The 24,384-nt window shown below is 36.5% G+C and overlaps 1 protein-coding gene across 6 annotated transcripts; it reads right to left on the bottom strand.

Annotated features, from left to right (window-relative positions):
• Window positions 1-1,093: 1,093 nt before the first annotated feature.
• Window positions 1,094-14,111, bottom strand: Dap160 (dynamin associated protein 160). Of its 6 annotated transcripts, none has more exons than XM_090156840.1 (38): window positions 13,939-14,111; window positions 13,332-13,577; window positions 13,097-13,254; window positions 12,794-13,037; window positions 12,544-12,717; window positions 12,316-12,485; window positions 12,172-12,258; window positions 11,695-12,110; window positions 11,407-11,635; window positions 11,076-11,330; window positions 10,952-11,014; window positions 10,734-10,882; window positions 10,458-10,660; window positions 10,241-10,385; window positions 10,032-10,178; window positions 9,904-9,968; window positions 9,643-9,728; window positions 9,378-9,571; window positions 9,230-9,316; window positions 9,040-9,099; window positions 8,556-8,600; window positions 8,260-8,406; window positions 8,040-8,193; window positions 7,942-7,983; window positions 7,715-7,879; window positions 5,793-5,914; window positions 5,621-5,727; window positions 4,756-4,828; window positions 4,584-4,691; window positions 4,412-4,510; window positions 4,036-4,203; window positions 3,908-3,979; window positions 3,704-3,844; window positions 3,506-3,627; window positions 2,426-2,508; window positions 2,207-2,290; window positions 1,629-1,802; window positions 1,094-1,563 (listed from the first exon to the last, which is right to left on the bottom strand). In XM_090156840.1, the coding sequence occupies exons 2-38, from the start codon at window positions 13,499-13,501 to the stop codon at window positions 1,409-1,411; spliced, it is 5,163 nt and encodes a 1,720-aa protein (XP_090012966.1). In that variant the 5' UTR covers window positions 13,502-13,577; window positions 13,939-14,111; the 3' UTR covers window positions 1,094-1,408. The 6 variants fall into 6 exon arrangements, 5 of the variants coding, with proteins under 5 accessions (XP_090012966.1, XP_090012967.1, XP_090012968.1 ...); XM_090156841.1 differs by lacking the exon at window positions 2,207-2,290 and adding an exon at window positions 1,932-2,009; XM_090156842.1 differs by having other exon boundaries at window positions 1,095-1,563; window positions 9,643-9,710.
• Between the last annotated feature and the right edge of the window lie 10,273 nt (window positions 14,112-24,384).

Here is a 24,384-nt window from a genome sequence, read left to right as displayed (position 1 = left end):
GGAGTTGCTACAGCATCCACTCTTAATCCCACTGCTGTGTGCGAAGTGGGGATTGGTCCACCCATTACTGCTCCTTCTGCTGGGTTGAGTGGCTTGCGTCAAAGGTGCAACCATCAGTAGTAGGGTACTGCTACCCGTGCTGGATTTGTCACCTGTCCGGGCTAGGTGGACGCTGGCGTAGGGCACTATGATGATAGGCCTCCGGTGGTATGGTCTCTGTTACTAGGTACACCGGGCTATAAATTCTAACACACTGTAGTTAACTTCACCCTACGAAAGTACAGGGATTGTCACACTTTTGGTAATTATGTCACTTTTGCCGATACCAATATTGAAGATTTGGGAAATCGTTAACGATACCGATATCTAACCCATTATGGGTCGACTGAATAACGTAGAACCTGAATAACGTGGAAATGATCGGGCTCCTGGAATAACGTGGAAAATGCTAAAACTGGAATAATGTGGAAAGTACCAGTCTTGGTACTTCCCACGTTATTCCAGTTTTTAGTACTTTCCACGTTATTCCAGTTTTGGTACTTTCCATGTTATTCTAGTCTTGGTATACTTTCCGTGTTATTCTAGTCTTGGTACTTTCCGCGTTATTCCAGTCTTTGTACTTTCCACGTTATTCCAATTCCAGTATGTTATTACAATTCCTATAGTTGTTATTCCATTTTAAAATTTTTCACATTATTCCAGTTTTTACATTTTCCATGTGGGTCGCCTGAATAACGTGGAATTGGAATAACATGGACAATTTAAAAACTGGAATAACGTGGAAAGTACAATGACTGGAATATTCCAATTCCACGTTATTCAGCGTCTCCCCGATTATTACCTTAGCTTACAGAGCTCGTTGGTTAAACAAGTGAAATAATCACAAACCTGGGTTAGCCGATTTAGCAAAGCCAAAGGTGTTGTTTTTAAGAAAATCGGTTTTAAAATATCAGGAAAAAATTCGGTACCCGGTAAAATCGGAAACCCTTTAATCGAGATATCATATCAGTTTCTCGAAATAACTAGAAAATATTGAGAATTAAAATAAAAGAAAAATTTTTATAAAACAGCTGTAATGATGTATATTTATTTAGTTTAACTCAGAACTTCTCCATTTTTTAACAAAAATACTGATGTCAATTACTAAAATTGGAATGTCATGTTACATTTATTTACTTTAGAGAAGCACTATTATTCCAGAACATCTTAAACCCTTTGAAAAATAACTTTGTTTAACAATAAAAGATATCTTTAGAGCACTTTAACAAATCAAGTTGGCAACTGGAATGATATGGATAGATTGGGGGGATGAAAAAATCGCAAACATACAGTATTATGTTCATCTTTAAAAATTAAAATTAAAAAATTAATGTTTATAAACAAAATAATATCTGTGTGGTATAAATAATCAAGAGTCAGCCTCAAATACTTGAATGTCTAATTTCAACTCGACCTCTCCAGTTTCAACTTCATATAATAAAAGTTTTTTAGTGATTGGCCCTTTAATTTCTTGACTTTCTCTATAAATATCCCTCACTCTTATTTCAGTACGCCCTAAAAAGTCTGCAAACATTAAACCAATGAAATTATTTTAATTTTTATTACTAAATAAGCCTTCAGTTTATTACTATTTGGGGAGAAGAGATCTCTATCAAATACTGAAATGCAAAGAACATCCTGTTCAATATCTTTCACTAAAAATTGCATAGAGGCATTCCATTTTGGATTTATTGAATTTTCCACCACTTTTGTTCTGTGTTCCTGAGATCCCATTGTTACTTCGCAATAAGGATCACTATGACCTAATGAACCATAAAAATTAATTGGTTGTATGGTCTTTTTGAACAAGAAAAAGCAAGAAGTGGCACAGAAGAAACCTTTCACCAAGGACAAGAAAAAGAAGAAATTTTAAAAATTAAGGTGGGTTTTACCTTTACAAGAATTGTTAACCAACTCAGAGGCCTCAATGGCTAATACCCGAAGTTTTCCTAGAGACGGCCTACGACGAACTTCAAAAAGGAAATTCAAAGCAAATGGAAGGAAAAAAATTATAGCATGCGAAAAAAAGCCATGCACCTTAATAAAAAATTAATGGTAGAAAAAATAATTAAATTAGTCAGTTGAGTTAGTAAAAAGTTTGGGAATTGGCAAAAGGTTTCATAGTTTTTCTTATGCCACTGTTTTATAACATTTGGGGTTACCTTACCATTTCCTGAGCAGGCTTTCAAATTGATACCTTCCATAACAAAGACAAGAAGCCTTCCTACACCCACTTTTTTCTGAGATTGATCTTAACACACCCAAAAAGTAATTTAAATTTACATAACATAATAAATAAACAAAAAATTAAGTACTTTTCTCATCCAAACAAAAAGCTCTTTCAATAGAAATAAAGTTGGTGAAAAACTAAAGAATTGTGACTTACTGGAATGCTGCCTCGACAGATTCCTCTTTTCAGTGTCAATATAGTCTTTTATTGCCGTATCAATTTTCTTTACCCATAAAATTCTTGAATAAAATTAAAAAAATTGTTAAAATCATTAAACAGGGTGTTAACTAAAAAACGATGTGTGTTAAGTAAGAATTTGAAATATTAATGGTGTATAAGGCGTGTAGGGGGTCATTCGACAATGAAAATTTCAATGACCTTGAACCATGTCTTCAAAGTCATTCAAAATGTATCTTGAGCACCAATAAAGATAAATACTTGGTTCCAATTAGAAAAGTGTTCATCATCACAATTTATGTTGAAATAGCTTAAACCAGACAAATTTGATACCAAGCACAAGGTCATAAAGGGAATAATGATCAAGAGGCAACACTTAAGGGCTAATAAATCAAAACAATTTCATGACCAACTATTTTTAGTAAGGCAATTCGAAATTTAAATTAAAAATTAATTAAATAATATGGCGCACACTTTTTTAATTAGAACCATTCCCCTACCCCTAATGGTTCTTGAAATAAATTTTTAATGACCTTGAAACAATAGCTCAAGGTTATCCTAATTTGCAAATTATGAATTTCCTCACTAAAACTAGTTTGTTCTGAAAATTTTGATGCCATAGGACTTGTAGTTTTCAATTTATTAGCCCTTAAGTGTCATCTCTTGATCATTATTTTATTTGGTATAAAATTTCACATTACGTCAGGTTAAAGCCATTTCAACATAAATTTTGATGGGGAACACTTTACTAATAGGAACAAAGTTTCTATCTTTAATGGTTTTTGACATACATTTTGAATGACCTTGAAGACATGGATCAAGGTCATTGAAATTTTCATTGTGGAATGACCCCTTACACGCTTTATACACCCTTAAAATTTCAAATTCGTACCTAAAACACATTTTGAGTTATTAGCTTGTATCGTTTTTTAGTTAGCACCCTGTATAGGCATAAATCTTAAAAATACTCCTTTCAAATGAGACTGTAATTGCAATAACTTTTTGACCAAATTGATAACATAAATAAATGAAATGGGGCTATTGCAAAGTAAATATTACCGTTCATTAGAATTTGCCGCTTTTAGTGTTAGTACATTTTCAACTTGATGAATTTGAAAAACTGTGTCATCTTGAATATTTTCAGGGGATGTGTTTAATCTCACGCAGTTTAGAAAAATAGGCTGTAATGGGGAGGGTGTTAAATTTTCAGAACTCGTTTATAGAAACTTTATATCAAACTGTTATAAACTTAACTACCTTCTTATAAATTTTGTATTCAGCACTCATTGCTCTTTCAGAAGTAAAAACGTTGGTCACTTTTCCAATATCTTTGGAAGGTTGGGTCAACAGTAGAAAATCATTGAACAGAAATCCAATCAGCTCCTTATTGCTTTTAAGCTACAAAATGGAATTTTTTTAAGTAAAATATCTACATCATTGATAAGGCAAAACAAAATCAACTTTAATCAATGTTCCGGAATACAATAGCTTCCTGGGTCCCAAACAATTGGTTAGAGAGTTGAAGATTAATTCCTAGAATCAAAATTAATATTGTGAAATCGAATTAAATTAAAAAGCTACAAACTTACTTCGGCTAAAGTTTCATAATGTATATGTGTTTGCATCCATTCAAGTTGATCAGTATTTTCCTTCTCACGCACACCTTCATTAACTTGATTGCATAATTGTTCGGCTAAAGATAAGGCTTCTCCTAAATAAGTATGATCCGGTTGATCTTCTGGAGTATATTCTAAAATCTACACAACCAAAATTAGTGACATTTTACAAGAGTGGCTTTAAAAGGCCACAGAATTGTTTGAAAATTTGGGCGAATTTCTTATAACTCCTCCTCTTCCAGTGATGCGACTCAGTCATACCTCCAAACTTCCAAAACACGTGATTATGTATGCCCACCCTAATATTCAAATGATCCTGTGGCCATTCAAATTCGGTTATTTTAGGCACCTTCTTAATCATTAAACGGTATTGGGTAATTCTTTGCATTGGTTTGATCAGAAAAGTCGAAAGAGTCATTCCTTTGGTTCTTGGGTCCTGCGAACAGCGCTAGAAATATCAAATAAGCTCAAGCTAGGTAGGGATTATGTATTGATGAGATCAACTACATAATAAACTTTACCTTCGTAATGGCTTTGAATTCTTTTACATTATCATTTTTCTGCTGAATAACAGTAGCGGCTCTCAGCTGACACGAGCAAAATCTTATATAGACAGTCATATGAGGAATCTGATTAAATGGGATAAAAAACGTTAATATAAGACATAGAACAAACTGTTAATTAAAAACTAACATTTTCACACAAAATATCTCCTATCATTTGTACTAAACCATTTGAACTCATTTTTTTCCTAACACGTAATGCCCTAAAAATGTGGAAGAAAATAAACAAAATTAAAATTTCAGTAATTGTAGGTTAATAGCTTATTAATTATTAGCCTTCTTGAATAGCTTATTATATGCATTAATAGCTATTTGAGTATTAATATTCTTTAATAGCTTATTTAGCATTAACATATTTTAGTAGCTTATTAAACATTAACTTACTTAAGTAGCTTAAGTACTAACATACTGTTATAGCTTACTAAGCAGTAATGCACTTTAATATCTTATTAAGCACTATTATACTTTTATAGTTTAAGCACCAATGTACTTTAATAGCTTAACCACTAACATACTTGGTTTATTAGTCGATTATTTAGCATAAATGTATCTCAGTAGCTTATTAAGAATTAATGTACTTTAGTAGCTTGTTGAGCAATAACTTATACTTTAGTAGCTCACTAAGCAATAACGTATACTTCAGTAGCTCACTAAGCAATAACGTATACTTTAGTAGCTCACTAAGCAATAACGTATACTTTAGTAGCTCACTAAGCAATAACGTATACTTTAGTAGCTCACTAAGCAATAACGTATACTTCAGTAGCTCACTAAGCAATAACGTATACTTCAGTAGGCTCATTAAGCAATATCATATACTTCAGTAGCTCATTAAGCAATAACGTATACTTCAGTAGGCTCATTAAGCAATAACATATACTTTAGTAGCTCATTAATAAATAATGTATACTTTGGTGGCTCATTAAGCAATTACATATACTTTAGTAGCTTAATAAGCATTAACGTACTTTATAGCTTATTAAGCAATAACGTACTTTAATAGCTTATTGTTACAGACTAGAAGTTCCTTCCAATTAACAAAAATTGTTTTGAGTTCTTCATCCGAAAGAAGACCTGATTCCTTCAATGGTTTTTGGAAAACCTGAAATGTAATAGACAATTAGTTTAATTATATTTTGTAATTAGGCACATATTTAATTTTCTTACATCTAGCACAAATGACATGCTACCATTATAGCTCTCTTCTGTTCTAATTAATTCATCAATGTGTGACTGTCGTTTCTTTTCCCGATTTGGAAGGGCGTTGAACATTTTCCAATCACCACTCCCTAGAATAGAATATTAGTGGAATAACTTACAGTTTTAATTTGACCATTATAAGATTTATTTACTAATTCTTAAACAATTTAGTGAATAATTATCTCTATTTACAATGTCACAAAACACATACGATATATATATATATATTTTTCATCTTAGACTTTTTTTGACTAAATATGAAGAGTAATTTTTTTAGTTAACACTCAGTATTATTTTACTAGAATTATTTTTGGCCAAAAAATTCGTAGTTAGTAATGGAGCCTTAGTTACACATAACTACAGTACATGATGATATTATGACTTAACACGACAATTCATATGGTGCTTGTTAAACTGGAAATATTAGTAACCAAAAAATTTGGCCTTTAACAAATTAAAAAAATTTTGGTTGAATTTTATTGTCAATGTGTAATAATTTTCACTAATAAAGCCTAAGTACTTGATAACGCTATCGTAATGAAAATGCTAACATTTTTTAGTCATTACGCACATTTACAACTGGATTTTAGCGTGTTTTTTAAAAAAGGGGCAGACACACTTTACTTCAGCGGATAAAGTTTATAAAAAATGCTAATATTTGCTCAACAGTAACTTCCCAACTTTATTTATTGCACTTAAAATTATTTTGAATGGTTTCTTTTTAATTTCCATAATGACAACAACAATAGTTGCTATGTTAAAAGTAGCACCCACTTCATATATTTGTAAATGAGATTTTTTATAGTTACTCCTATTATAAACATACTAAAACATTTAATAAAAAGAAAACTTCATTAAAAATGGCTAAAGGATACTTTCCTTGACAAAAGCAAAATACGGAAAAATAAAAATTCTCAAGTTCAGAATCTAGATCTCTTATTAAATATAACACAGGTACGCTTTTATCCATTGTAAAAGAACATAAAAACTACACTTGTGACCAAAATTAAGTCTCTAACATCGGAATAAAAATACTTGTAATTTAGTAAAGTTCCACTAACCCTTTGGTTTCCTTTCTCTAAATTTAAAACTATTTTGTAACACGCAAAAACCCTTAGTGTTAAAAAAAATTTGTTTGCTAATTCAGATCTGGTGGGTTACCCATTTCTTACAGCAGAACAGTTTTTCAAGTGAAATTTATTGTTAAGGCTTTTCATTTGCAATCTCAAAGTATCTGATTTTCTAACCCTTTGGAACTACTAGTATTTTTTAAACTAAGACCAATAACCATTGGCTTTTGATTCAGGAAAGTCAAAAAATGATTTTGTTTCCAAATGCAGCATAATGGTAGTGAGTATATATATATATAGAGAAAAAATTACTAAAATACACAAAAAATTTAACAATTCCGGGGAAATATTTTTATCACTCTTAATATCTCTCATTGAAAGGATCGTTATTTGAGACCCACTACCACTAAGCCAAGCAAACACAAAATTAATATAAAGATTTTAACATTTTGTAAGCAATTAAAATTTGAAAAAGAAATAAGTCCTATTCATTGAATCATTCGAAATTGGATGCCAATCTAAGACTATAAATTTTACATTAAATTTTGAAGACTTTATAAAGCCTCTTTTTACTAATCGAAGTGGAAAAGATTTTTTATTATCTCTTCGAAGGCAGCTCTTGTTTCAGAATACAATCAATTGAGTATGAGAGGTTGTGGTAGTGGGTTGCAATGTGATCCCCAATCATATATTTTCTCCTGGAAGGGTAAAGAAAACATTTACCACCGAGAAAAAGTTAAAAGGGTCCACTGACAAAAATATCCAGCATAAAAAAGTCCCCAGGTAAATCATGTGTAGAAAAAGAAAAATGTAACTTACATTGTCCTTGGGTGAGCGTTGGGGTTGGTGTTGCAGATTTCTCAATGGGCACAACATAGTTGGATGGAAATAGACCTACAGCTCCGTCTAATTCACCTCTCCACCATGCCGGGTCATCTTTGTTGATTAAATTAATGGTTTGACCTTTTTGGAATGTTAATTCATCTACAAAAGACATTTGTTTAGCGCATGATGACAAGGTAATAAAAATATCTGAATAAATTTACCAGTATGTTGGGCTGTGAATGAATAAACTGCCACAACTTGCTCTGTTGATTATAAAAAAATAAACTTTTATGTAGTGATAATATTTAAAATTAGTTACCATTGGCACCAGATGTTCCATTTAACTCTTCATTTTGTCTAAGCATTTGGGTTACGGGGTCAGGAGTGCTCCGTGCACTTCCTGGCCTGGAGCTGGAAATGGGCTTAACATAAGACGCAGGAAACCAACCCAACTGCCTCTTCTTGCCTTTGGCCTACAGAAATTAATCTAGTTTTTATCATACTTTCCCGCCTTTTAACAAAAATTCTATAATACTAACATGAATTTCTCCTTCCCACCAGCCACTTGGGCTTTTTTTTCGCACTTGAATAAGTTGTCCTCTTTCCAAGTTTAATTGCTCCGCTCCTGTGGCTTTATAAGGTGCTATTACGGTTACAATTTCAGGTTTTTTCAAAGTTTTTGTGTTCTATGTGAAATTGAAAACAATTTTAATCTTGCAAAAAATCTGAGAATTTGCACATTGAAAAATCAATTTTGAAAATAACAAAGTATGAACATTCAAATTTCAACAAGGATAAGCAATCCAAAGGTAGTGGTAGGTAAGAAAAAGGTTACCTTTGGCTTTGGACTTTCCAAAGCGGGACTGCCAGGTGTGTTAACCTTAGAAAGACACAACCGAAAAAGGGTGGAACAGAAAACATAATGCAAAGAGTTAAATTCACACCCAAAACAAACAAAATACAATCACATGCGCCATTAAAATAAGACAAAAGCTCAAAAACCTTTTCATAAATATTAGTTATTCATGATCTATTATTTTTTTTTAAATTACTTGGTAGCGATTAATTGTTAAACATGCTAAGTTATAATGCTGTCTTGAAATTTAAAATTTTACATAAAAAATCCTGACTTATCCCACCTGCCCTATAGCATGCTTAGTTTAAAATAAAAGATGGATATAAAAGAGAGACTAAAGACTTCACATTGAAAGAAGAAACCATATGAAACGGATAAGCCAATGTGTAGCCAAATATTATTGTGCCAATTAACGAGAATAACTCTTTCTTAAAATGTTTAATGCTATTTTGTTGTGCGTTACCTCACTCATTTCTGAAACTGATGGAATATTCTCATTAGTCTCTTCAAGCTCAGGCTCCACCTAACACCGAAATAGAAAAATTATCTATTTTTAACAAAACATTGACATTTAGATGGCACATTTTAACACGCTAGTTTTTGTTATTTAAAATTACACAGCCTAGAAAAAAATAAAAAAATAAAATTTTTACTTGATTTTCCGCCATGTTGAATTCATTTTCAATGTTATTCTCAGCTGGGGGAGTATGAGTCACAATTTCTTCATGCACATCTTGACCCTTTTCAAAGAAGATTGCGTTTAGTAAAAATTTTAAGAAGTAAAAGTAGATGCATACGTACTGGTACTTCTTCTGGTTCTGCAGTCCTGAGATAATTACTAGGAAACATACCAGTAGAATTTCCAAGAGTTCCTGTCCACCAATCACCTTCTTTTTTAATGACTAATATAAGATCTCCTTGTTGGAAACACAAATCACCGGGTTCCTGAGACTGATACGCATATGTTGCCACAAAATATTCACCAGTTGTTGCATCTGCGTTGAAATAAAAATAACACAGGTGAATAATGGCCAAAATCAAAAAATTCACAAATTCTTCAAAGTACCTGAATAAGGTATCTTGTTATCTTGATTATCAACTTCATCAAAGGTATCTGTTTCGCTGTTTGTAACACTGGGAAAAGGAAATGCACTGTGGTACGCATTTTTTGAAAATTACAATGGAGCAGAAAAAAGGACGAGAGAGTTCAAAAGGCATTACTCGGAAGAAAAGGAGGAAATGTGAGGAGAAAAAAGGTTAACAGTTGAGAGTCAAAAGTGTAGATAATAAAAAAAATCAGGGTGCAGATTAACAGTTTAATTCATACCTTTCGGAATCTTTTCTACCTCCCCCCGAAATCAATTTCACATAGGATTTTGGAAACCAGCCAGTCTACAGATAATAAAAGCCAGGTTAATTCCCAAATTTAAGGTAAATTGATATTACAAATGTTACAGTTTCTCCTAATCTTCCAAGCCACCACATGTCCTGCTGCTCAATAACCACAATAACATCATTTTTATTAAAAGTAAGATGGTTGTCCTTCTTTGCCCTCCATGGAAACATGGCTACAGCTTGTAGTCCCTCGGGAGCCACTTGTCCCTGAAAGAATTACAAATTTCGAAAATAACTATACCTAGATTCTTATGATAAATTATTCTTACTTCTCCCGGAACTGGAGAAGCAGCTTCCAATGACAAAGCCTTGGTTAGACTAGCATCTGAATGCTGAGAAACTTCAGCTACAATATTCGGTTCTTCAGAGATAGAACCAAATTCAGACCCATTTTCTGGAGCTTCAGATATACCCCTGTTTTTAAAATTTGCAATTATTCAGCACCTTAAAGGGACACTAAATTTAATAGAAATAATAAAACATTACTCTAAAGTTCGTTTCATTTCTGTTCCAACTATAAGAACAGTTTCTCCAGTGTCAGTCGAAGATGGTGTCACTGAAAAAGCATCATCTGTTGATTCAGAAGGCAAAGAATCCAAGCGTTCAGCATAAGACTCTGGAAACCAGCCAGCTTTGCCTCTTAATTCACCACCCAGCCATCCCGGTTCTGTTGATTGACTTTCAGGAACCTTAAAATGAAGTATTGAGAAATAAATAGTGTATTTCTTCTGAAATTATTAAGAAAGCAATAGCGCATTGTACCAAAACAATATCACCAGGCATAATGGAGAGTTCATCGGGATTCCTAGATTCAAAAGCGTACAAAGCCCGGTATCTAATAAATTTTAGATCTTGATTTTCGGAAGCCAGTTGAATGCTAGCCGCAGAAGGAGTTGTTGGCTCCCCAGGTTCTAAAATTGGCAATTAGAAAAAAATTACAACAACATGAAAAACAAAATTAAAGAAAAAAAAGAACATACTATCAGCCCAAACATCATTAGTTGAGAGTGAAGCGGTATCACTCCAGCCTTGTGGAACTTGAGCTGAAAATTCCGAAATTTAGTACATTACAAAATATTTTTCAGGTACAAATTTGATCAGCACCTTTAGTAGTCTCTTTTTGTTTCTTTAAGGTCAAGACCTGTTGGCGCTTTTCTTCATATTCCTTAAACAACTTTTCATGATTTTTCATTAAATCCTGAAGAGTATCCTTTAATTCTTGAAGCTGGGCGTTATTGTTCTCAACATCTTGAAGTTTTTGAGTCGTTTCCTTCTCAATATTGGATAAAGTATTTCTCAATTGATTCAACATTATTTGCTTGTTGTTGAAACTGTACATAACGCTATTGAAGGAATCGGCTAAATGAAGAGAGGAAAACTCTTTTTTTAGACTCAAAATATAATATTAATATTATAACGAAGTAATACTACTGACTAGTTGGGTTGTTAATAGTTTGAGGTTGAAATTGGCTCATCATATTGGCTTTCTCTTGAGCTATTGCCAGAAGTTTATCATTCAACTCCTTAATTTGCATTTTCATGTTGGTCAATTCAGCCATTTTGGAATCCCGCCTAGTTCTCATTTCATCAATAGACGCTTTCAATTCCGCCACTCCTTGCCTAGTTTCTCCAATATGTTGACTCAAGTCGTTTATCTTGTTATTCTGAATAAAAAAAAATATGCATAGAAATGCAATAAAATTGTGAACTCTAGCAAACTCACAAGCTGTTCAAGTTCAATGGTTAGGCTTTTGCTTTTCTTCTTTAAGTTACTGACAGCCACTTGTTCTCTTTGTTTCTGTGATGTAAGTTCTTGTAGTCTTTGTCTTTCCCACTCTAATTGTCTCTGCCTTTCCATCTCCCTTCTAGCAGCCTCCCTTTGCTCTAAAACTTTCCTCCTCTGTTCTTCTTTCTCTTGTTCCATTTCCCGCTGCTTGGCCAGCTGCTTCTCAAGCTCGAGTTGCCTACGCCTCTCTTGTTCCAAACGGTGCCTTTCTCGCTTTTCCTGCTCCTCCCTTTCCTTCCTCTGCCTTTCTTCTTGCTCTTTTCTTTGACTTTCTAGCAAAGCTTGCCTCCTCCTTTCCAATTCCGCTTGCCCTTTTTCAAAATTTTCGCGTCGCTTATCCTCAAAAGTGGTCACTGTGCAATATTATTACGCTAATTAATCAAACAATGAAACCAGTACTAAAATGAACCATACTTAAAGCCTTTTGTCTGGCTTCTTCTTCTTTAGTCAATTCACCACCACCGGATAAATCCCCTAACAGATTTTGACTAGCAGATCCAGCTGAAATAGGAGTTGTATAATTACAAAAACCACAATAATACAAACAAATAAACATACTAGACACAATACTGGCTGATCTTCCCCTTTGGCGAAAACTTGGTGGGTAAAGATCAGGAGGTAGATTAGTAGGAAGGGTATCTCCAGCTTTAACACAGTCAGTCAAATGCATAGCAACCACAAATTCTTCGCAGCCTAATCGGCCATCGGAATCAATATCCGCTAAATTCCTGAAATTGAATATAGATTAGCCAAAGTTAATGGGTGCCAAAATACTAAGAAAACAACCAAATTTGGGCCAAAGTATTATGTGGAAGACCCGATTGCAGTAAGATATTCCTGGCTTGAACTCCAGTTAGATAACCAGTCCTCGTTCTATCTAAACTATTAAAATACTGAGTATATTTGAGTTTTGAAGGCTGAGGAATAGCCCATTCAGTCAAACCAGGAGAGGCTACTCTGCTGCAAAGTAATATATAATATATTAAAAGGCATATCATTTACGCACAAACCAAATAATTAGAAAGATTGTAATTACAATGTAGGAGAGTCTTGGCTACTAACTGAACCAGAGCGTTGAAGCTTAGGATCCACTGGAGAGGCTGGTCTTATAAAATTACAGGGTGGACCAGCTAAAGGTGCAATAGCTCCTGGAGGTCCTCCAATCATACCTTGAGACATCAGAGGAGAACCATTTGTTACTCCAGGACGTGGTGTAGCAATACCACCAATTACACCAGTAGTTGCCATTGAAGGTATTGTTACCGCACCTAATGGTGGGCCTAAGAAAATATCAATAGAGTTAGAAAAAATTTCAAAATCTTGCAAAGCCAAAAATTACCAAATCCTGAAATCTGTTGAATTGGGGCTGGCATCCTTAAGCTGGCTGGAAGAGATTTTGGAACCTCAAATCCCTTTATTTTCATTTGTATGAGAACAAGAGCAATTCCAAACTCATGCCTATCTATTTTACCATCACTATTCATGTCTGCCAAAGCCCTTTTCAGACAAATAAGGAAAATAAATTATATACATTGTAATTTCTTTCTTTCAATTTCTTCAATCAAGAAACTAACCATATTTGAGCTAGTACTTGAGGTGGTAATCCAGACTGCAAAAATAATTTCTTGGCTTGATCACCCGTAATCAGGCCATTAATTGGCTTCAGCTGGTAGAACTGCTCATCAAATTTAGCTTGCATTTCTGGAGATATTCTCCAAGAATCTGACCCAACAGGTACACTCATTTTGTATGAGGTGTATTTTGGTTTTAATGTCAAATGAATTCAGAAGATAATCATTTTCTTAGCTAGTATTAAAGTTCTGTAAACATTAAACATTAAATGGTAAAACTTTTTCCTTTTAAGTATTTAAAAGATGAATTTTGTATTTAAGTTTGGGAAAAGGGTACAGCTTTATGGTGAACTATCGGTCACTTTAACAGCCATTTTACATTGTACCCAGAACTATGGTTTGATACGTTTTTCAACCAAAAAATATTTCAGAGTGAAAATAGCAAATTAAATTCACATGTACCGAATGTATGGCTAATTTTGGCAGTGGCTTAAATGGGGTGTTTATTGGAATCATTCAAGCGGGCGGATGGCGGAACGGCCTAGTTAATTTTTCATAAAACATGCGTCAAAGGCTTATTGATAATATTACTATAATAATAGTGAATTACCCTGCCTTTGAAGTAAAATCTTCATTTACGCATTTTCAATAACATATTATTTTAATAATGCTTTAAAACGCCTAATTAAAACAAATTTATATGTGTACGAACTACGAAGTACGTGTACATCAACGTTACGAGTTACGGCCGAAGAGTCACAATTTTCCGGTCCTTCACTCCTTCTATGACTCTGAGACTCTCTATGGGGAAAACGTGTTTGGTGTATATGGCTGGGAGCCTGCACACCATCGCTCGAGACCATGATTTTCGGTGCTATTTATATTTGTATTTTTTTGTATCTATCTGTATTTTACATTTCATTTATTCAGTTTGTATATGGATTCTATATTCTTTTAGTTTCATTTTTCCTTTTCTTGTTTAACTTGTTCAGATAATCTCTGTATTTGTTTCGATTTGACTCCCTACGTCGAACCCGGGGGCATGACGCTAAAATCTTTAAATCTAGGACTAGAACATCCCGGCGCCAATGGCATTTCTCCCACCGAACAATTGATCTGTGGAATTCTCTACCAGCTTATGTTCTCTCTTGTGACACTCGTTATGCTCTCCGACGCTCTGTTCGCTAGTTTGTGCGACATCAACTTGACCAACTAGATTCCTCGTCCTCATCTGGGGAAGTGTATGGTGACCTCGTCGATTTACTCGCTAATCTGAAGTCCACCCGGCGCGTTATTCGTCGTATTCCAAAGGGTGCGCGAAACATGGCGGCATTTGTTTTGTCAACCGTTATAAACAATGTCGTTCGCGATAATTCCCTGGTGTCTTGGAAGAGTTTATTCTGTTTCTCTTCGATTTGCTTTCAAGTTCCATTCGTGTCCGTGGGCAAACAAGTTTCCCTGACAACGTCCGTTAAAAGTAACGTCCAAAGCTTTCAAGAGGGTCCAGTTAACCCTTCCCGTTCGCGCAATTCACAAGCCTCGCGCCAAAAAGTGTCACGCAAAATAGTGTTATTGGTAAGATCCTGGCCGCTAAGCTCGCCGATGGAGATGTCACCGGCGCAGTTCGCGTCGTCTGCTCGGAAGACTCTTTCGCACCCAATGACTCTGCAATGTTCGACATCCTTAAAAGCAAAGACCCCTCTGGTACCACCCACCAAGATTCCGCGTTCTTAATGTGACTGCCTCCCAGGCTAAGGCCGCTGTACTGTCTTTCCCTTCTGGCTCTGCGGGGGGTCTGGATTGTTTGCGTCCTCAACATTTGAAGGATATGATTGGCTCTGGAGCGGTGTCGGCCGGTGAAAGCTTGCTGATTTCTCTAACCAACCTCTGTAACCTAATGCTCGCAAAACGTAGCATGCCGTATGCAATCAGAGTTAAAGGGGCTCCAAAGTTCGGTGGCAAAAAAAAAGAAAATTGAGCATGGTTTTCATTCCCCCCAACCCCTCACTCGGCCTTGGCAGAGGCGGGCAGAGTCAACCGTAAAACTCGCACTTTACTGACTTTACACACATTTTGCCACCGAACTTTGGAGCCCCTTTAAATACATGGTACCTGGATGATTCGTCTTTGGGTGATATTCCTGATGTCGTCTTGAAAGATCTTCAACTTCTACAGGAGCTTTCGTCCGACATTGACCTTGAAGTAAACCCGTCGAAGTGCGAGCTTTTAATTCTTAACCTGGGCGGCTTCCCCGAACAGCATTTTAAATCTATGTTCGCCGAAGCAGCACCCGGAATGAAAATTTTGTCTCGACCAAATTACGTGCTCCTCGGTGCGCCCCTATCTGCTGAAGCTATTTCCTCTTGCTTAGCTAGTAAGACCACGGCCAACTTTGATTTCTCGCGCATCTCTCGCGCTACAGCGGCCATCTCATTCGTTGACGTTTCTGTGTTAACCTATGAGCAAAAGATGTGTATGACGTCAGCGCCCCTAGCGGATTATTATTTTTAGTATAGTTTTTACATTGGGGACAATATAACCACCGAGCGTGGCGCTGAACTCCTACACATTATAGTACAGTTTATAGGGGGAAAATCCTTGCTCGCGGAATTTCGACGAATGTGTTGGCCGTAGTAGCGCGAACAGCGCGTGATCAAAGTTGGCCGTGGTAAGACTGAGGCTTTTAAGTTGATGGCGAAAAACCCCGAGAACATCTCAGCCCATCACGGTTTCTTCCTGCTTAAAAACTCCTTGGCCATTAAGAGGCTGTCGTATCTTCTCCGCAGCGCTCCTGTGTGGCTTTGTGAAGATAGCCTCAGGTCTTTCGATGGAACTCTTCGAAAATCACTTCAAGACGTCATCAATACGCTTATGGATGAGGCTCCTTGGGAACAATCGTCACTTCCCGTGGCTAAAGGTGGCCTTGGAATTCGTCATGCCCATAGAAATCGGATAACAAACTAGAACGCTTAATCGATTGGCTGGCAGACCACCGATTAGATTCTTGGCTAAAAGGACAGTAACACCATCTACGCCGCGCGCACGAAGCTTATTTTATCTAGTGATCAGGTCTACTTTGTGAATAACGTAGGCACTGATGCAAATAACCAAGAGGTGTTGTTGATTCATTAGTGGTCTTTTCCACTTTCTTTAACGGTTTTAGCTGTAAGTACAAAGCAAGATGTGGTTTTCGGATTCATATTTTTCGAAAGGTAAATACAGCTTTTCTTTGTTATTTAACGAGATGATAGATTATCTTTTGAATAATTGTTGTAACTTATCTTTATTATTTAAAAAATTGTTTACGGTATTTAGGGCTAGTTAGGCTTAGCCTTTGCTAACTAATTCTGTCACTCTTGTAAGCTAATGTTATGCAATTATATGTTACCTAGCTAGCTCATATCCAAAAGTTAAATTTATCTTCTCTGTTTCAGACTGTTTGTTTGGGAATTTTACCTTGGTCGCATAGTCCTAACTATTTATAATACTTAGTTTATAGTAGGTTTTCAGTTGGCTTCTGTTAAAATTAGATGTACTTTTGTTTAGAGAAACTGTCTTTGCTAAAGGATTATATAAGGTATTAACCAAGTATATTCTTGCTGGCTCTGAGGTCTACATTTAGCGTTGAAATAATACACAATGTATATACTAATTTAAAGTATTAAATATAATTTATTATGCGTTTGATTCGCTCGCGTTCTACATGTCGAACAGGCTCATCGGTGTCGTGTTTTCTTTTCAAAGCATTGATACTGATCTTGTGAACTTAATCCTTACGGCAGTAAATATGAACTTAAATTGAAGTGACCCATTATTCCGACTTTCCCATCATTTTATCTCACACAACCTTCCAGGGCCGGAGTAACCAATGGGCCGACTAGGCCTGGGCCTATAGCACCAAGCCTACAAGGGGCACCAAGAAGTTTCGAAAAAATTAAATTTAAATTTACTTTTCAGAAAAAAATTATTTCGGAGTAATTTTAGTATATGCGTCCACATTTTTCAATACCGTGTAAACTAGGAGCAACAAACACAAGGAGAACGCAGCTAGCCTTTAAACACGCTAACGAAGGTTTGTGTACGAATTTCATTGGACAAGCGTCACGAGCCTTTACACTGAACGTTTTACGGGCGGGGGGGAAGACAATTTCCGAATTTTCCCCTTCCGACGGCAGCAGGCGCTAAAGCGTCTAGCCAATGAAAAATGTACGCAAGAAAATCCACGACTTTTGACGGGTTGCGTTCTCCTTGTGTGTGGTGTTGTGTTTGTTGCTCCTAGGTGTAAAGCAATATCATTTATTAAAGTCTACATTGAAATTGTATTTTCCATCCATATGTCAATTACAATTTGCGGGAGCGCCTCGCTCGCTCGCCACGGAAAGGGGCACCAAAATTAGCTTGGGTCTAGGGCCCCACAAGGTCTTAATCCGGCCCTGCAAAACTTCACAATAGCTTCATTTTCAAGAGATTTATTGCATAAATAACAAGAGTTAGCTGGGTGGTAAATTTTAAACGCGGTTACATGAAGAGCGGCGGGCGCGTTTTAAGTCAACGAAGGCGCCAAATTGTAAGACGCGTTTCGGGTACAACGTTAAAACCGCGAATACGACACAACGATTGCTCGTATGTAAAATGTTCATAGAACATTTTTTGTAGGAAATAGCCGGGCCCTAATGTTCGTAATTGGGCTTATAGCCGTACATACAATACTAAAGTAGATATTCGAGATAAACAATTACTGTGCAATGGTTTCCCTCATAATCATTGCGGGTAAAACAACTATTTCTAACAGTAAAATGTGGAAAGATATGTTTTGTTTGAGTAATTACTCCTAAAATATTGAATCAACCATTCTTCATTTTTTATTTAAAAAACAACTAGCTTTCTATGATTTGAAAGAAACGCGTTTTCTAGTGCGTTCTTAGCGATTGGAAATTTTGGTAAAAAGAAAACTATTTCTAACACTAACCTGTGAAAAGATGTTTTCTTTTGTGTATTTACTCTTACATGATTTAATTACGCAATTTTGAGCCATTCCTCAACTTTAATTAAACATAAGTCGCTTTATAGATGTAAAAAAAAAACCGCGTTAGCGTAGAGCTAAAGTCGGCCATTTAATCTTAGACGAAATAGAGTGTTAGTTCACCAGTGTGGCGCAGATGGCGTAACTTTCGTTGCCAGCCAAACGAAAAGCATGGGACCAAGGCAGGGTTTTTTAAAAGTTCTAATCGGACCACGTGACAAAATTTCAAAAATCGTTCTAGTTTGTTATCCGATTTCTATGGTCATGCCTTCAAACCCGCGCTTCCGGGGTTTTTGTCGTCGGCCTCCAGCGACGCTGATTTGGTGCAAAATATTCATCCTCCTTATTTTGCTTCTTCTCCGGACCCGGTTTTTCTCGGTCAGCTCGAATGAATCCGGTTCTTGGCTGAACGCGCTTCCGTCGCCTTCTCTCGGAACCGTACTCGTCGATGATTCCTTTCGGATTGCGATCTGTCTGAGTTTGGGGGCCCGCATCTGCGTGCCTCACACATGTAATTGTCGACTCTTAAGGCCTGAGCTGTAAGAATAGTTCCGGACGGCTTTCCAGGCACGGCGCCATTAATGATATTCTTAAACGTGCTCTGGTTTCCGCGGGTGTTCCATCCATTCTGGAGCCTCCGGGTCTCTCCCGCGACGACGGGAAGCGGCCTGATGGAATGTCCCTTGTTCCATGGAGCGGCGGAAAATCGTTGGTGTGGGACTTTACCTGCACTGACCCTTTGGCCCTGTTGTATTTGAAGTCTTCGTCTGCAGCCCCTCTCTGGGCCGCCACCCAGGCTGAGTCGAAGAAAAAAGCGAAGTACTCCGGGCTTGAACACCAATATATGTTTAAAGCAGTGGCGGTAGAATGATGTCTCGGCTCCTTCGGCCGCGACGGTTTGACTTTGGTCCATTCTATTGGTCGTCGAATTCGGGAAGCTACCGGGGAGCCGCGTTCCACGGCGTTTTTGACTCAGCGGATAGCAATCGCAATACAGCGGGGTAATGCGGCGTCGGTGTTGAACACTTTTCCGACCGGCACCTCCCTCGCGGAATATCTTTATTGCCTGTAAAGCCATTTTTGTGTCCTTCTATGTATTTAAAGACTTCATGTAATGACCATAAATTATTTACTTTGTTTAACTTTTATCTTTACTCCCTTTTTTTACGTTTTCCCCATTATATTATTATTTATGCTCTAATCTGTGCTTTCTGTTTTACTCTAGTCTCGAATGACCCTTTAACTCGTCGTACTGCATATACCCTTTTTATTTCTATTCTGTAAGTTTTTGTTGTTCAAATTAATACCCTGTAACCAACGGGGGTGCATCTCTGGAAGTAAAAGACCACTAATGAATCAACAACACCTGTAAAAGGTTATTGGCATCAGCGCCTACGTTATTCACAAAGTAGACCTGATCACTAGATAAAATAAGCTTCGTGCGCGCGGCGTAGATGGTGTTACTGTCTATTTAGCCAAGATTCTAATCGGTGGTCTGCCAGCCATTCAATTAAGCGTTCTAGTTTGTTATCCGATTTCTATGGAGAAAACGGCCAGAAACGTTTGATCGGGAGTTTTCGGGACTGTACCATAATTATGATACAATTCAATAATTCTAGCTTGGAATTTAAGTCGTACCATAATTTTAACAGTGTGCTATATGGTACGCCTTTTTGTTAAAGGAGCATTGCCAGCGGCCTTTTTTTTAATACCTCTCTTTAGGTACAATTTCTGAAATAGATGTCGCTACTATACCATTCAATCTGAATGTATAGTAAGGTACACCTTCAAACTATTTTATAGCATAAAGCGATTTTACGTTCCACGCTCTACAAGTACAACCACCCCTTGGTCCAACGTTACTGATTGTATTAACTTTAGCAGCTCGCGAACAAGTATTTCTACAATTGCACGGTTTAGGCGGACCTATATCAATTAGCGCGAGTTCCACTGGGACCGACCCCGATTCCATATTAATTATGGATTTTCCGTTTATTATTGCACAAACTACATCTTGAACAAAACGCCGATTACTCTGAGACGCAAATGGAACGGGTGGGGTTCATTTCCCCAACTTCTCATATCTCCAACCGTCCATTTCACCAATTTTTCATTTCCCCAACTAAGCATTTCCCCAACCGGTCATTTCCCCAACCGAGCATTTCACCAACCAATTTTTTTACGAAGTTGGCGTAATGAACAGTTGGGGAAATGAGTCGCCCATTTCCCCAACTCGCAAACCCTATGCATTTCCCCAACCGAGCATTTCACCAACTAATTTTTTTACGAAGTTGGCGTAATGAACAGTTGGGGAAATGGGTCGCCCATTTCCCCAACTCCCCAGTTCTCAATTCTAGTAGGAAGTGGCAGAGGTAAAACGACTACAGGGTTAATCGATAACAGTGTGAGAAATAAGGCACTATCACAGGCCAATCGCAAGTTTAAAAATTAGCGGGACCAGTTTAAAAATTAAATGCTCGGGGTGTTAGTGGCCCTAGGGACCACTTAAATAATTCAAAGTTTTTCCCTTCAAGATTTTAGTTCGTTAAAATATGAAGGCCTGATTTTGAAGGTTAAAAATGGTAAATGGCCAGTGGCCAGTTTTTTAATTAAACTATCTAGGCTCTACTGGCCACAGGTCCAGTTTTAAAAAAAATCCTTATTTCTCACCCTGATCGATAACGTATCATTTTCGCACGGTGTTTTCGAAAACATCTTATAGTAATAATAATAATAATAAATGAGCTTTCTTGGATATTCCTACTAACGAGGAGACTACCCGAGGTGATTATCACCGATTTTGTTGAAACTAGGTGGCTACCATAGACATAAATAAAGACATGTAGTCACGTGCGACACACTCAACTGCACGTGCAGTGGAGATTTACCCATTAGGTGCGCGCCTAAGGCCCCCGCATTTTTAGGGGCCTCATTTCGAGCCATTGAAATGAGCTGAATTTTCTTCTTTTTCATATGAAAAATATTTATGATCGGCTGGTAGTTTTTAATAAATTTAATTGTTGAACCAGGGGCCCCAAAATCACACTGCGCTTTGGGCCTCAAGTTGTATAAACGCGCCACTGTGCACATGGCTTCGCGCTGACCTCAACGTCAAGCCTTTTACAGTCTTCCCTCTTGTCAGCGGAAGTATATTTCGCTTGCCTCAAATCGACTGCAACAGTCGATTCCAAGATTACAACAATAACTATCATGACCGCCATAACTGTATTCTGTTTCAATGGGAAAAAGTATTGGTCACGTTATCTGATGCTCGATCTGATGTCATCGTGCAAAGTCTATATTGCGGAAAATACTTATAGGAGGCTCACACTCTCAAATTAGATTAAGTAAGAAGAGTCGGGGTTTTGATTCGCCCCGGTAATTTGGACCGGCTTCCCCCTCTCTTGTCGGGCCTAGACCCCCTTGTGCGGGGGCGCTATTTACGCCAACGAATATATGCATTGGAGCCTTCAAGTTATAAACACTAAACATAAAAATTAAAGTTATTTAAATAAATCTTTGTTCTAACGTTGACCAACCTAAGTAGGCACGAAGTCATAATCTCTTATTGATTTTTGAAATTATATAATTAATAGACAGTTTCAGCTAACCCATTTTTAGACGTTCGCGTAAACGCCTAGAAATATGTTTGCTGAAACTGTCTATTATGTGGTTTCCGCTATAATTCCGAGATGCTTATAATCTCTTTTTGTACCCGTATTGTCTAAATTGGAAATAGAGTCAATCAACGTTTCAAAACGATTAGGACTCTTTAGGAGCAAATAACATATAAGACAGTTTTTGTAAAATTTACTAACATATTTTGGCCTCTAGTATTCGCCTAAGAGAATTGAACTCATTTTCCATGTTAGTAATTAACTCATCTATATCCAAGTCTGAATATAGAAAAAACTTTAGGTTTTTACTAGACATATAATTATTACTAACATAAAGATTGAACATCAAAGGGCCTAAGAAGGAAGCTGCCTCGCGGGACCCCGGACAAAATTTTCCTCCGCCCTAAAAACTTGCTGAATTGTATAGGATGCTTTTTAACGCTGCTTTGAGCGGGGATTTCGCGACACGTCAACTTAGCGTGGGCACGTATTCTAGGATTGAAAATCTAACGGCAGTCATATTTTGCCGGTGATTTTAAATTTAACCACTCGTCCGATTTTAATTTTGAAAACAGATTTGGATTCATATGCCTTAGTCACATATGACTTACACAATCCCTATATAAAAAATTTTTTTTTAATAAAGTGTCCCTTGGATATCCTGCCCGGGGAGGGGTGGAAAAGGGCCGCAAAGCTTGTCGTTACGCCACTGCATTTGGTCACCAAAGGCATCCATATTTATTTTAATCCCTACACTTCTTACATTTAATTTTTTTTAATTTATAATTATTGTAGGCCTATAGGCTTCTGGTACTATATATTTATTGCAATTAATTAAATTTAATTAAGCTTTTTTACAGATTGGACAAAGTTGACTAGTACAAAACGGATTGTAAAATTTTATAGCGCTCACCCGGAATTAATAAATAATAATTACGCGACGGCACAATTTCCGTTTCCTGATGACGTAATAACACCAAAATGACGCAATCGCTGTGAAACAGACCTTCATTAAATAATTTTATCCAGTGGCATACTGTTAAATATATTGTGTATTTTTATAATTATTGTAGTTTTGTATGTAATTGTTAATTTTAATATGTTGAAGTGTATTCATTTTTGTAAAATCTTGTAGGCTATCGTGTTTAAAATGTCAAATATTGCCAATATGCGTTGGAAAATTTCCTCTTTCTAAAAATGGTCCTTTTTAACAATACAACAATGTAAAACGCGAGAGTGCCCTTCTGGGGGTTTTTCCGAGGCGATAGCGTTGGGCCATCCCTGCCTTGAAAACCCATAAAGAACGGATATTGAAGGCAGGGGACATGGAGTCGTGGTGTGTAGGGGAAGCACCGCAAATTGACGAAGGCTGAACGACCTAAAGGAGATATAGTAAAAATAAATCTTCTCATTAAAACCAAAAAAAAAGGTATCGAAAAACAAAAATAATATGCTCGCTAGTAGAAAACAGTTAAAATATCGCTTTAGGTAATTTAGCCCAATTTAATTAGACTTTTCAGTTTCAACCTAAATAGTTAGTGCCGGCCTTAGAGTTTGCGAGGCTCCGTTCAAAATCAGCTTGCGAGGCCTGATTTTGGAGAATTTGTTTTGTGATAAAATACACGAAATGCAGGGTTTTGAGGAAAATATTTTACGCTAAGTTCTTTTACAAATTTTAGGTTAAATGTGTTTAATCGTGAAATTATTAATTCATTTGAAATGTCTTAGACAAAGGTGTCATTAACACTGTGTAACTTTCATCGGTCAATTTCTTTTGGCATTTTTTATTCGCTCAACTAATAGTACAGTGCGAAAATTAAAAATTGTACCGCTTTTACACGGTTCAATTATTATTTGGGAAAATGAAGATTAAAGAAATTTGCCACAATAGTTGTAAAATGTGAACGAAATGTATAGGCGTCAACACTAAAAATTTCAAATAAAATTATAAACTTCCGCTGTAAATTGAAAATATTTATTCCTTTAATTTCCCCAGTCGCTAGTTTGAAAATGCGTTACAGATCTGATCTACGTAATTATCTTACGTAAGACGAATCAAAACCCCGACTCTTCTTACTTAATCTAATTTGAGAGTGTGAGCCTCCTATAAGTATTTTCCGCAATATAGACTTTGCACGATGACATCAGATCGAGCATCAGATAACGTGACCAATACTTTTTCCCATTGAAACAGAATACAGTTATGGCGGTCATGATAGTTATTGTTGTAATCTTGGAATCGACTGTTGCAGTCGATTTGAGGCAAGCGAAATATACTTCCGCTGACAAGAGGGAAGACTGTAAAAGGCTTGACGTTGAGGTCAGCGCGAAGCCATGTGCACAGTGGCGCGTTTATACCACTTGAGGCCCAAAGCGCAGTGTGATTTTGGGGCCCCTGGTTCAACAATTAAATTTA

This window comes from Leiobunum rupestre, chromosome 8 (assembly GCF_980474605.1).
Source record: "Leiobunum rupestre chromosome 8, qqLeiRupe1.1.hap1, whole genome shotgun sequence".
Lineage (NCBI taxonomy): Eukaryota > Metazoa > Arthropoda > Arachnida > Opiliones > Sclerosomatidae > Leiobunum > Leiobunum rupestre.
The sequence above is the reverse complement of the archived record's forward strand: the minus strand, read 5'-3'. Positions and strand labels throughout refer to the sequence as shown.

Excerpts from the sequence above, each read along its gene's own strand:
- Dap160 (XM_090156840.1), bottom strand. The coding sequence starts at position 13,501 with ATGAGTGTACCTGTTGGGTCAGATTCTTGGAGAATATCTCCAGAAATG. Across the intron at positions 11,331-11,406 it reads AACTATTAACAACCCAACTA|CCGATTCCTTCAATAGCGTT; the intron begins GTCAGTAGTATT and ends CTCTTCATTTAG. Across the intron at positions 9,317-9,377 it reads CAGAACCAGAAGAAGTACCA|GGTCAAGATGTGCATGAAGA; the intron begins GTACGTATGCAT and ends TTCTTTGAAAAG.